The 13972-nt window shown below is 35.3% G+C and overlaps 1 protein-coding gene across 2 annotated transcripts in view; it reads left to right on the top strand.

Annotated features, from left to right (window-relative positions):
- The window catches only part of BRWD3 (bromodomain and WD repeat domain containing 3), a 157274-nt gene that overhangs the window by 54002 nt on the left and 89300 nt on the right, over positions 1 to 13972 (top strand). For both annotated transcript variants that reach the window (XM_053580305.1, XM_053580306.1), the window contains exons 7-8: positions 7742 to 7902; positions 9560 to 9781. In XM_053580305.1, the coding sequence (XP_053436280.1) occupies positions 7742 to 7902; positions 9560 to 9781 (383 nt within the window). The remainder of the gene's footprint in view (positions 1 to 7741; positions 7903 to 9559; positions 9782 to 13972) is intronic.

The raw sequence follows: 13972 nt of genomic DNA, 5'->3' as shown, positions 1-13972 counted from the left end.
TCTGCTTTAGTTTTGGTTATTTTCTTCTGCTGGGTTTGAGATTAGATCATTCTTCTTTTTCCACTTCCATAAGATGGTTCATGAGTTTGTTGATGCTCTCTCTGTGTTTTTTGAATGAGGCATCTAATGCATTAGATTTCTCTCTTAAGACTGCTTTTGCTGTATCCCACAGGTTTTAGTAACTTGTGTCTTCATTGTTGTTATTTGAGGAATTTAACAATTTCTTCTTTTATGTCTTCCTGAACCCAACTATTATTCAGCATATGGTTGTTTAATTTTCATGTCTTTGTGTGAGAATGACCGTTTTTGTTGGAGTTGAATTCCACGTTTATTGCCTTGTGGTCTGAGAAAATACATGTTATAATTTCCATTCTTTTAATTTTGTAGAGTTTTGATTTATATCCAAGGATGTGGGTGATGTTGGAGTATGTACCATGGGTTGATGAGAAAAATGTATATTCTTTAACTTTGGGATGTTGTGTTCTGTGTTTATTAATCCCATTTGTTCTAGGGTCACATTTAATTCTTTTGTATCTTTGTTTAGTTTCGGTTTAGACCGTCTGTCCAGTTTAGTCAGAGGGGTGTTGAAGTCCCTGACCATTATGATGTTATGGGATATCATATTGCTCAGACCCATCAAGGTTTATTTTATAAATCTGGGAGCATTTAAGTTGGGTGCATAAATACTGAAAATTGGTAAGTTTTCTTAGTATTGTTCCTTTGACCAGTATAAAGTGACCATCTTTGTTTGTTTGTTTTTTTTTAGCTTTAGTTTCTCTGAATCCACTTGTATCTGCCAATAAGCTTGCAACCCCTCTTTTCTTCTGATTTCTATTTGTTTGAAATACTATTTTCCATCCCTTAACCCTGAGTATTCATTTGTCCTTCAAGACTAGGAGGGTCTCCTGTAGACAGCATGTGGATGGCTTGTGCTTTTTTATTTATTAATAAGCTAGCCTGTGGCTCTTCAGTGGTAAGTTGAGGCCATGGACATGTATTGAGAGAATTGATAAGTGTGGTAGAGTTCTATTTGTCTTATTTTGTGAACTTCCATTGTATAGTTTTATCATTTGCACCATTGTGGAAGCTAAGTTTTGACCTTTAGCTTCTGGGTGTTTACTTTGCTGGTGGTCTATTGTGGTGGTTAGTGTGGAGAACAGGTCTAAGGATTTCCTATAGAGCTGGTCTTGTTGTGGCGAATTTCTTCAGTGCTTGTGTATCCGAAAAAGATTTTCTTTTCCCATCAAATTTGAAGCTTAGTTTAGCAGGATGCACAATTCTGGTCTCAAAATTGTTTTGTTTAGGAATGTTAAAGGTAGATGACCATGTTCTGGACTAGAATTTTCCAATCGAAAAGTCTGCTTTTATTCTAATGGCTCTGCCTCTGTAGGTCTATTGGTGCTTATACTTGGCCACTTGCAGATTTTTTTTTTTTTCATCTTGACTTTGGACAGGTTCATTACAATGTGTCTTGGAGAAGCTCTCTTTGAGTTGAGATGACCTGGGGTTTGATATCCATGTGAAAGGAGTGTGTTGGGGTCTTTAATATAATACTTGGGAAATTTTGATTTATGATAGTCTCCAGCTGGGCTTTCATTCCTTTGGGAAAATCTTGTTCCCCTTCAGTAATCCCTATTATTTATATGTTTGAATGCTTCTTAGAGTCTCATAGTTCTCTAAGCACATATTCTGCTTTCTTTCCTTTTCTGCCTCTTTAACTACTTGGGTTAACTCGAGAACTTTATCCTTTAGCTCTGAGGTTCTTTCTTCTCTATGGTCTAACCTATTTTTGATTCTTTCTACTTCATCCTTACATTCCCTAATAGTCTCCTTCATTTCCTTAATTTCTGCCATATCCTTTCTATATCCTACAGATCTCTTGTCCAACTTTTGTTTCTGACTTTCCATTTTTTCTTTCATTCCTTCTATTGTCTTTATCATCAATATTTTAAATTCTCTTTCTGTCAAGTCCATTAATTCTTTACAGGTGGATTCTCGTGCAGTAGCTGCCTCATGATCCCTTGGGAGAGTTCCTCTGTTTTGGTTTTTCATGTTGCCCCAAATTTTCTGTTGGTTCTTCCTCATGTGTTCTTTCTTCTTGTTCACCTCTTTGTGTTCCGTTTTCCCTCTCACTACCTCCTTTGCTTCATATTACCTTGTCTCATAGCTTAGGTCTTGAAGTGGCCTCAGCCTGAGTAAAGTCTAATAGACAGAAGTCCTTGCTCTTGATGACAGTATGTTGCAGCATTTCATCTGGACACCATGTGGTACTGTGTGTTTGTTTGTTTGTTTGATTGTTTTTTCCAAGAGACAGCACAGCCAGCAACATCTGTGATCCTTATTATAAACTTAGTTGCCTTTGGTGATTGCCTGATTGTTTCCTCAGCATTCATACCCTGCTGGGGTGGGATCTTAATGTTCACAACAATCCTTCAGGAGCAGGTCTCACAGTACCCCTTGCCTCCAGTTCCCATGGTGTGCAGGAGCCCCTCAGCTTTTCCTAAGAGTGGAGTTCTGCTCCCAGAAGGTGGAATCAAGACAGCTGTGCTTTAGGCCCCTGCTAAGATGTTCTCATGATCTTCCCAGAATGGCAACCCTCTGGCCACCTAGACCTTCTCATTATGACTGCCTCGCCAGCCACCAAACCAATCGCAAATCCACTACTCTTCTAAGCTTTCCACTCAAAGTACAACTTCTCCCAACAACTGGAAACTCCAGAAAGGCTTCCTCCCATCCTGGGTGGGGGTGGGGCAGATGATCCTAGCTCGTTGCAATCACTTGCCTAATTCATCAGATACCTACCACTCCAGATCATATGCTGTATCCAGCTCACCACCTCCTCACTGTGCTCCCTGAGCTATGACTCTGGGTATGGGCTCCGTGCCAGATAAGCCTATGTTCTGTTTTCCTCAGTCATTCCAGGAGACATCAGCAGAATGATTCTTTTGCTCCACCATCTTCCTCTTCGTTGCAATTTTCTTAGGGATTGCATTGAATATGTACATCACTTTTGATATTGTAGACATTTTTGATATCAAATGGCTGAGGGAATAAAAGCAAAGAACCAACTATATACTGTCTACATGAGATTGCCTTTACCTTTAAGGACACACATTTTATACTCTAAGGACTGGACTGGAAGTGAAGAGATGGAAAAAGATATTTCATACAAATCAAATCCCAAAGGAAAACAGGAATGGTTATATCAGACAAAATAGTTTGTCAAAAACTGTGGAAAAGGACATGGAAGGTCATTATATAATAATAAAGCAGTCAATTCTTCAAGAAATTTTAACAGTTGTAAATATATATGCACCTAGCATATATATGCACCTAGCATTGAAGGCCTAAAGATAGAAAGGAAATATAGATCTAAAGGTAGGGAAAACTGTAATGCAATAATAGTAGGATACTTCAGTACTCTACTTGAATGTACATTGGACAGATCATCTAGATAGAAAATCAATAAGGAAACATTGTATTTGAACCAAACTTCAGACTTATTGGACCTGATAGATATTTGTAGAACATTTCATAATCAAATGTACATGGAATATTTTCCAGGATAGATAATATTATAGTCCACAAATAAGTCTTAACCCTTTAGGAAGACTGAAATAATATCATGTATATTTTCTGGTCACAGTGGGAAGAAACTGGAAATCAATAATGAGGAATCTTGGCGAACTCATAAATATTTGCAAATTAAGTAATATGCTCCTGAATAACCAATGGGTCAACAAAGAATTATACAAAAGTAAAAAGTATCCTGAGACAAATGGAAATGGAACCACATGGCTCAGTGCCTGTGGCTCAAGCGGCTAAGGCGCCAGCCACATACACCTGAGCTGGCAGGTTCAAATCCAGCTCTGGCCCACCAAACAACAATGACAGCTGCAACCAAAAAATAGCCAGGCATTGTGGCAGGTACCTGTGGTCCCAGCTACTTGGGAGGTAGAGGCAGGAGAATCGCTTGAGCCCAGGATTTGGTGCTGTGATCTGTGATGCCACGGCACTCTACCCATGGTGATGGCTTGAGGCTCTGTCTCAGAAAAAAAAAAAAAAAGAAGAAGAAAGAAAGAAAAGAAAATGGAACCACCACATGCCAAAACGTATGGCATGCAATAAACAACATTCCTGAGAGGGAATTTGTGGCAATACACACTCCATCAAAAGGAAGAACGATAAATCTCAAACAGCCTAATATTATGCCCTAAGAAACTATAAAAAAGATGAACAAAGCAAAAGGAAGGAAATAACAAAAAGAGCATAAACAATATAGAGACTTGAAAAACAATTTAAAACATCAATGAATTTAAAAGTTGTGTTTTTTTTTTAATAGAATCAACAAAATTTTAGCTGGACTAAGAACACAAAAGACTCACAAGCATTGGTGAAAGAGGAAATATAACTGTTAGCATGGACCTACAAAAAGATCACAAGAGATTAGTATGAAATCTATAGTCCAATAAATTGGGCAACCTAGAAGTAATGGATAATTTTTAGAAATATGCAACCTGCCATGACGGAATCAAGAAGAAATAGAAAATGTGAACAGACCAATAACATGTAATGAGATTGAATCAGTAATGCATTTCCCATCAAAGAAAAGCTGAATTCTACCAAACAATTTAAAGCAGAACTAATACTAGTTCTTGTAAAACTCTTCCAAAAAATTGAAGAGGAGAATACTTTCAAACTCATTTTATGAGGTTAACATCACCCAATATCAAAGCCAGACATGTCCACTATAAGAAAATAACACTATAGGCCAATATCCGTATTGAAAATAGATGTAGAAATTCTTGGAGAAAATACTAGCAAACCAAATTTAAAACCACATTGAGGCCTGGCACCGTTTTCCATTCTCCATGGCATCCTGTCTTCTTGGAGATGCTGATGCTCTTAATAAGTCTCTGCAATTAACTCTAAAATAAAATTCAAAAAAGAAAACACATTGAAAAGATCATTCACTGTGACCATGTGGGATTTATCACTGTGACAGAAGGACATCTCAACATATGTAACTCAATAAATGTGATACACCATATTAACACCATGAAGGACAAAAAACACACAGTCATCTCAAGTGATGCAGAAAAGAAATGATTTGACAAAATTCATCATCCATTTATGATGAAAACTCTCAACAAAATAAGTATAGAAAGAATGTACCTCCACACAGTAAAGGTCATATATGATAAGTACATAGCTCATTCAGTGGTGAAAAGTTGAAAACTTTTCCTCTAGGATTAGGAACAAGACAAGGATAACCACTATTGCTACTTTCATTCAACATAGAACTGAAAGTCCTAGCCAGAGAACAATTAGGCTAAAGAAATAAATAATAGATATTAAATGTACTCATATAGAAAAGAAAGAAGTAAAGGTGTCTCTGTTTTCTGTTGGCATAATGTTAATATGTGAAAAATCCTAAAACTGTGCTCACACACACACACACACACAACTGATAAGAACTTATAAACTCAGTCAAGTGGCAGGTTAAAAAACAGCATATGAAAATCAGTATTGTTTCTATACATTAACAATGAACTATCCAAGGAAATCAAGAAAACAATTGCATTTATAACAGCAACACAAAAGTACTTATGAATAAATTTAACTAAGGAGAGACCTAAGATCTGTATCATTAACACTGTAAAATATTAAAAATTGAAGAAGAAATAAATGGAAAGGTATCACACGTTCAAGGATTTGATCTTTGTCTTTCTATCTCCTTTGGCTCCCCTTCTCAAAGTTGCTTTTCTGTTTTTTTTTTTTTTAATTTCTGTTGATGATGCTTTTTATTTTTATACTGTAAGCAGTTATTTTCAACTATGGCAGTTTTATTGTCCCCACTAGGGTACACTTTGCAATGTCTGGAGATATTTTTGTTCTTCAGAACTTAGGGCTAGGGCAGGGGTCCTCAAACTGCAGCCCGCGGGCCACATGAAGCGGTGTGATTGTATTTGTTCCCGTTTTGTTTTTTTACTTCAAAATAAGATATGTGCAGTGTGGATAGGAATTTGTTCATAGTTTTTTGTTTTTTTTTTTTAAACTATAGTCCCGCCCTCCAACAGTCTGAGGGACAGTGAATTGGCCCCCTGTTTAAAAAGTTTGAGGACACCTGGGCTAGGGGGTTACAACTAGCATCTAATGGGTAGAGGCCAGGGATACTGTTAAGCATACATATTCTACAATGGATATATAGCCCCCAATAATGAAGAATTAAACATCTCCAAGAATCAGTAATTTGTGATTGAGAAATCCTGCCTTAAAGTAGCATAGGCATTTTTTTTCCTTCCATCTACCTATAATGTATGAGTAGAACAAAGCCAGGCTGACATAATAAATGATTAGTTAAAGGAACTTAGAAAAGGAAAAAATGTTTGGAGAAGGCAGATTACTAATTTCCCAAAGTTAGGATACCTCCTATTCCAGTCTTAGAGTTGTGTAGTTTTCTTTTGGTTGAGTTGGGGAGCAGTTGCCAAAAGAAATCCTCTTGCCTGGTACTAATGGTAATGTATTTTCTACCATTATATACTCAGCATCTTTCAGTTTTACGTGAATGTGAAGATCTCTAATGTATTCTTCTAAATTATATTCACTTTAATTTCTCTGATTTTGCTAGTCATCCATCAGTTTTTGTCATTTTGTTAATTTAAAATGGCCAATATGTCTGCTATTGGCTGAATAGAAAGACTATATTGCTCTTAAGATTGTGAGATATTGGGTGGTTGACTTGTTGATTGTGGCATGATTCTAATTGTACTTATCTATCTAGCACTGAATTATTTCCTTAATTTTGCCTTGCTTAAACATAAAGCTATTATCACTTGTACTATATTATTAATGCAGTGTGCCAAATGCCACCTTGCCTCAAAGTGACCTTGAAGTTACAGCGATCTGGTGTTTTGGTTAAAACACAATGTGGGGTATTAAGTAATTTCAGTTTATTAGGGATGAAGAATAATTTCACAGGGCAAATGGGTGGATCCAGATCCTTTTTAGAAGTGCTCTTAATCCAGGTGTTATTTAGAGCAGAATTGTGTAGAATTATACATTATTATGGATTTTTTTTAAGAAAAGTAAGAATAAAGCAAGTCAACAAGAAAAAAAATAGGATCTAAAATAAACTGACAGGATATTAAGTTTTAAAAGTTAATTGATAACTAAGAATAGAGCCTCTAAAAAGAGGCAAACCCATAGACAAACCTAGATTGTTTACTACTTCTAACTTACATAGTGTCATAGCTTTCTTTATCTTTTCACTGGGTAGGTCTCTTGTATTACTCTCGAAGTTTTAGGGGAAGTCATAGGGGATAGATAAGTGTAAGGAGGAAGGATAGGAGTTTGTATAATTTGTTTTTAAATACATATATGTAAACTTTCTATTCTAAAATTCCTTCATTCTATGGAAAGATTCACCTATATATTTAAAGTGACAGTGTCTTTGACTATAGTATAAAAGGCAAATTGGAAATGTACTTGAGAAACCACAGTAAGCCAAACAGAGTTTTAGACCCCTGGGATGTTACAGAAGAGTATTCTTTGTACTTTTTTGTAGTCAACTTGAGTTCATAAAATTGTGAAATGTATAAGAGAATTTATGCTTTTTATAGGGCAGAATTGCTGCAGTGTTTGTACTTTGTTTTGTCTCTTCTTAATATTCATGACTTAATTTCATGAAGTAGGTTTCACTTTTAGATTTTGAAAAGTGAATCTCTTCTATTGTTTTCAGTGAATATCACCTCTGCCAGGCAATTAACTGGATGTAGTCGCTTCAGCCATATTTTTCCATCATCTGCCTATCAGCACATTAAGATGCATAAGAGAATTCTGGGGCATTTGTCATCTGTCTACTGTGTAGCATTTGACAGAAGTGGGAGAAGAATTTTTACAGTAAGTTTAAAATTTATGATGTGGCAACATATATAAATACAACAATTGAAGCTAGACTTCATGGCATTGCATTGTGCTTTGTAATGGACATTAATGCAAAATATAGATGAATGGAAACTGAAAGTCTTTTTTCATTTTGTGTAATTAAATGAGTACACTATAATATCCATTATATGTGGGAAAATTTACTTAACAAATAAACCTTCAGATGGCCTTATGTTATAGAGGCGGTTAATTTATGAAACAGGTGTACTCAATTACATTTCATTCCATTTTAGCAAACTTTTCAAAATTTTTATTTATTTATTGTTTTTAGATACAGATATCATTCTGTTGCCCAGGCTAGAGTGCAGTGGCAGGATCATAGCTCACTGCAACCTCAAATACTGAGCTTATCCTCCATCTCAGCTTCCTGAGTAGCTGGGGCTTCAGGCACAGGCCACCATGCCTGACTAACTTTTTCATTATTTATAGAGATAGAGTCTCACTGTGTTGTTCAGGCTGGTCTTGAACTCCTGGACTCAAGAAATTCTCCCTCTTTTGCCTCCTAAAGTTCTTGGATTGCAGGTGTGAGTCACTGTGTCCAGCAGCAAACATTTACTAAAGTGTACTTTCCTTGTATCATTTAGTGTAATTACTGCTAGTTTTGTTTAATTAGTGATTACATCACCGTTATGATTAAATAGTTAAATTACACAATTAGTAATGAAGATAATACTTATTTTGTATGTCTTTCTCTGATTATAGTGTTGATTATTTTTAAAATTGGGTTTTTATTATTCACATCATCCTGTATGCTTTTGAGTACACAATTGTTTGGACACCAGTATTTCCAAGAAAGGGATTATTTACTTAGTCTCATTTCTTCAGTACTAAGTTAATATAGAAGTGCCGGTAAAAGCATGATTTTTCTATATTTGTATGCTATAACAAAGGAAATGAAGTTACGACTACTTAGAATTTGTTACTGACATCACCAATTGCATTATGACTATAAATGTGACACCTGTGTATTAGGATGTTAATGATCATGATATGGATGCTGAATGCCATCTTTTAATAAACAGATAATTATTAAATAACTTATCTACCACATTGAAATAGAATTGCTTTTTAGTATTTTTAAAGTTCTTTTAAAATTTTCAATAGGAAGTTCAACATAATATTTTTATCACAGGTTATTTTTACACATGATCTTAGCCAAAGGGCCGAGAAGCGATATCACAGGTTATTTTTGACAGCCTGCCTCATGTTTACTGAGAAATGCATGTAGATTTTAGGTTAAATTTTGAAGTATTAGTAGAAAAAATTATTTAGTAATTAAAAAAAAGCTATCAGGCCTAAGGAAATAAATAATGGTGGAAATAATGCTAAATTACTTAAAAGTCACTTTAAAATATTTTGTTTCATTAGGATTGGTAGTAGTTTTGAGGAGTTCTTCAAAAATGTTATTGTCAATTTGAACAATGCATTATTAGTACTATCATTTGTATATTGTTTATACTTAGCTACTGAATTTGTATTATATTAAAAAGGATAGACTAAAAGTAAAGGCTTAGAAGTAATTTAATAAAGTTCTCTCTTCTTTTTGGCCATTTTTATGGGGGGGCAGTTAATTTCTGCTTCATTATAGATCTGTCCTTTTGTATTACTATAGGGTTCAGATGACTGTTTGGTAAAAATTTGGGCTACAGATGATGGACGCCTCCTTGCTACACTTCGAGGGCACTCTGCTGAAATTTCGGACATGGCTGTTAACTATGAAAACACTCTTATTGCTGCAGGCAGCTGTGATAAGGTTGTAAGAGTATGGTGTCTTCGAACTTGTGCACCAGTTGCAGTCCTTCAGGGACATTCAGCTTCTATTACTTCCATACAGGTAAGAAAAATTATAAGATAGCTCTAACATGCAATAAAGGTGACAAACTTTCATCTTCTGTTACATCGTATGGATGATAGCATAAAGAACGGCAACAGAAAATAATATTGTAAATTAAAGACTTTGCTTCTAATTTAAAGATAGGTATTTTTAAAGTTCCCTTTTCATATAATTCCCTTTAGAAATAAGTAGAAAGGTGATCAAAAAAGTTCCTTAAATGCAATATAAGAGATCTTAATTATCTCACCTATATTTGTGTAGATGGGAGAAAACTTGCCTTAACAGCACACTAGTTGCTTGTTAGTCAGGATTTATAAAGAGGTTGTAACCTGAGTAGTGGCATACTTTGTGTTAATATTTAACACATGTAAGATGTTAATCAGACAGATTTAGTATGAGTGTGATTATGAGTGTGATGAGTGATGAGTATGATTTTGTGTGAGTGTGTCTGTGTGTAGGGGAATTTTTATTCTTAGTTTCAACAATTTATTTCAATTTCATGTTTAAAATAAAACAAATTGGCTTATTTTAAATACTTGTTCATATAGTGTTTTTATTAGATGTTAGTAGTGAAAGTCATGGATACCCTCAAAGACCTTTTCTTTAATAAAACTAAGCCAAATTTTTATCCTTTTTGTGTTGAGAGCAAAACAGAGGAATCTTGAAACTTTTATACTTTGGTCAAGGAGACTGCTTTTAGAAGAGATGATTACTCCCCTTTACTTTTCTTTGCTCTTTTGTCACTAATAAATAAGTATACCATAGCTCAGTGGTTGGGACACCAGCCACATACACCGGGGCTGGCAGGTTCAAACCTGGCCGGGGCCTGCTAAACAACAATGACAACTACAACAAAAAAATAGCCAAGTGTTGTGGTGGGCATTTGTAGTCTCAGCTACTTGGGAGGCCGAGGCAAGAGAATTGCTTAAGCCCAAGAGCTTGAGGTTGCTGTGAGCTGTGACTTCACAGCACTCTACCAAGGGTGACATAGTGAGACTCTGTCTCAAAAAAAAATAATAAGTACACCATTTTTGTATGTGTTATTTAAATAACATGATCTATTTATTAGGAGCTAGCAAGAATTGGTTTCAATGTGTATAAAATTTGAATATTTTCGTGTCAGAATTTTAATCAGTTAAAATTATTTCATGGATTTTGATTTGGAAGATTATCAGTTATTTGTATTCTTACTAGAGTACATGACTGATTAATTCTAGAATTTGGAGCTGTTCTCACATGGCAGATATTTGTTGTTCTCACAAACAAATATTTGACTGTAGTAGCGCCCCCTCCCTTATCTACAGTTTTACTTTTTGTGGTTTTAATTATCCATGGTCAGCCATGGCTTGGAATATGGGTGAGTATAGTACAAAAGGTTATTTTGAGAGAGATCACATAACTTTTATATAGTTTATTGTTATAAGTGTTATATTTTATTCATAGTTGTTGTTTATTAATCTCTTACTGTGGCTAATATTAAACTTTACCATAGATACATAGATATAAGGAAAACAAAGTACAGTAGAATGTCTGTAAATTGATCACCCAAGGAACTGTAACAAACTTGTCAACATATGGAGGTGGTCCACGTAAAGAACTAGGCCTATTGTACTGATAACATACATTGGTGCATGTCCATTCTATGAAAATTAGGTCAACTTATGGAAGTTGTCAACTATGGAGTTTCTACTATACATATAGGACTTAGTACTATCTGAGATTTCAGGCATCTACATCTTGGAATGTAGTCCCTGTGGGTAAGGAAGAACAATTAACAATTGTATACTGAAAAATGTATCTGATACTGTTTGGTTTGTTTTCATGGCATGTGCTATTTTTTTTCTCATTTTGTTTACATGTTGGATTGCTCTAGAGATCCATGGATCTCTTCTTTATCATATTCTTTCTCTTAGTAACCTCATGGCTTTGAATTTCATCTGTAGACTATGAAGACTCTCAAACTTACATCCTCATCTTTGACCTACCCTTTAACTTCTTGCTTGTTTATTCGACTGCCTACTTGTCATCATCACATTGATGTTTACCAGGCATCGCAAATAATATATATTCAAAATTGAACACATTTTCCTTCCTCAGAACTAGTCTTCCCAAAGCTTTTTTCTACCTAAATAAATGGCAATTTCATGCTATCAATTGCTCAAGATAGTAATCCTTAACTTTATCTTACCTTTCTCTTTCTTTTACACCCCATATTTTACTTGTCAGCAAATCATGTTGGCTCTACCCTCAAAATATACCCAGAATTTGACACATTCTCATGACTTCCCTGATTACTAACTATCCTGTGTTTTTTTTTTTTTTGTAGAGACAGAGTCTCACTTTGTCACCCTAGGTAGAGTGCCATGACGTCACACAGCTCACAGCAACCTCCAGCTCTTGGGTTTAGGCGATTCTCTTGCCTCAGCCTCCTGAGCAGCTGGGACTACAGGCGCCCGCCACAACACCCGGCTATTTACTATCCTGTTCTAAGCAACTCTCATCTATGTTCTGTGTGTTACTGAAGTAAACTTTTAACTGAACTTCCTGCTTTTTCCCTTTTCCCTGCCCCAGTTTATCCTCTGCACAGCAGCCAGAGTGACTTTAATACTCAAATTAAATTATGTCATTGGTGCTCAGAACCTTTAATAGCTTCCAATCACAGAGTTAAAGTCTTTTCAGGAACCAACAAGGCCATGCATTCTTAGCTACCTTGTTCTCTTTGACCTCATATCATACTATTTATTTCCTTTTCTTTGCTTTATCTCCTGGCCTCTTTGCTTTTCTTAAACACTCTAGAAACATTCCTGCCTTTGTTTTTACTATTTCCTGATCTTTTCTGGATATTTGCATAATTTGCTTTGTTATTTATAGTGTTAGAGGCCTATGTCACCTTCTTTTTTTTTTTTTTTTTTTTCCCATTTTTTTTTTTTATTGTTGGGGATTCATTGAGGGTACAATAAGCCAGTTACACTGATTACAATTGTTAGGTAAAGTCCCTCTTGCAATCATGTCTTGCCCCCATAAAGTGTGACACACACTAAGGCCCCACCCCCCTCCCTCCATCCCTCTTTCTGCTTCCCCCCCATGACCTTAATTGTCATTAATTGTCCTCATATCAAGATTGAGTACATAGGATTCATGCTTCTCCATTCTTGTGATGCTTTACTAAGAATAATGTCTTCCACCTAATCTTCGATAAACCAAACAAGAACTTACCTTGGGGGAAAAACTCCCTATTCAATAAATGGTGTTGGGAGAACTGGATGTCTACATGTAAAAGACTGAAACTGGACCCACACCTTTCCCCACTCACAAAAATTGATTCAAGATGGATAAAGGACTTAAATTTAAGGCACGAAACAATAAAAATCCTCAAAGAAAGCATAGGCAAAACACTGGAAGATATTGGCCTGGGGGAAGACTTCATGAAGAGGACTGCCATGGCAATTGCAACAACAACAAAAATAAACAAATGGGACTTCATTAAACCGATGTCACCTTCTAAGGAAGGTCTCCTGACCACCTTACCACTCTATTTAAAATGTAACCTCCCTAGTCCACACAGTTCTGTATCTTCTCTTCTTTGTTTCCTTTTCAGTAATGATCACCATTTGGCGTTCGATACTCTTTCTTTATTATTTGTAAATTATTTGCTAATATCTGTTAACCACTTTCTTTTTTTAAAACAAAATTGAGATAAAATGGTATGATGTTAATAGAGGTTACTGCTGAATGGTAGAATTATAGTAAGTTTCCTTTATTCTTTTTTTTTTATATTTCCTCAATTTCTACAGTCGGTGTGTATTAAAGGGCATGTCAGAAATAGACAAATAATTTATTTTAAAACAATCTCTAACATCTTTTATTCAAAAACAATCCAGTTAAGGCACATTAATGAGCCAGATCACCCTTTGTGGTTGATGAAACAGTTTAAATGCAGTGGGATAAAGGTTCCAAAGTTTCTTTAAACTTAATTAAGTTATATTATTTCATATTTAATTGTCTCATTCTCACAGATCAGAGATCAGCAAATTTATAGGCTAGATAGTAAACATTTAGGCTTTGCAGGCTGTACAGTCTCTGTCACAACTACTCAACTCTGTTCTTTTAGTGCAAAAGGAGCTTTAGACAAGTGCAATGTAACTGTGTCCCAGGAGAATTTATTTGCAGAAACTGGCAAATAAATAAGTT

Source organism: Nycticebus coucang, chromosome X (assembly GCF_027406575.1).
Source record: "Nycticebus coucang isolate mNycCou1 chromosome X, mNycCou1.pri, whole genome shotgun sequence".
Classification (NCBI taxonomy): domain Eukaryota; kingdom Metazoa; phylum Chordata; class Mammalia; order Primates; family Lorisidae; genus Nycticebus; species Nycticebus coucang.
This window is presented reverse-complemented; position numbering and strand designations above follow the sequence as displayed.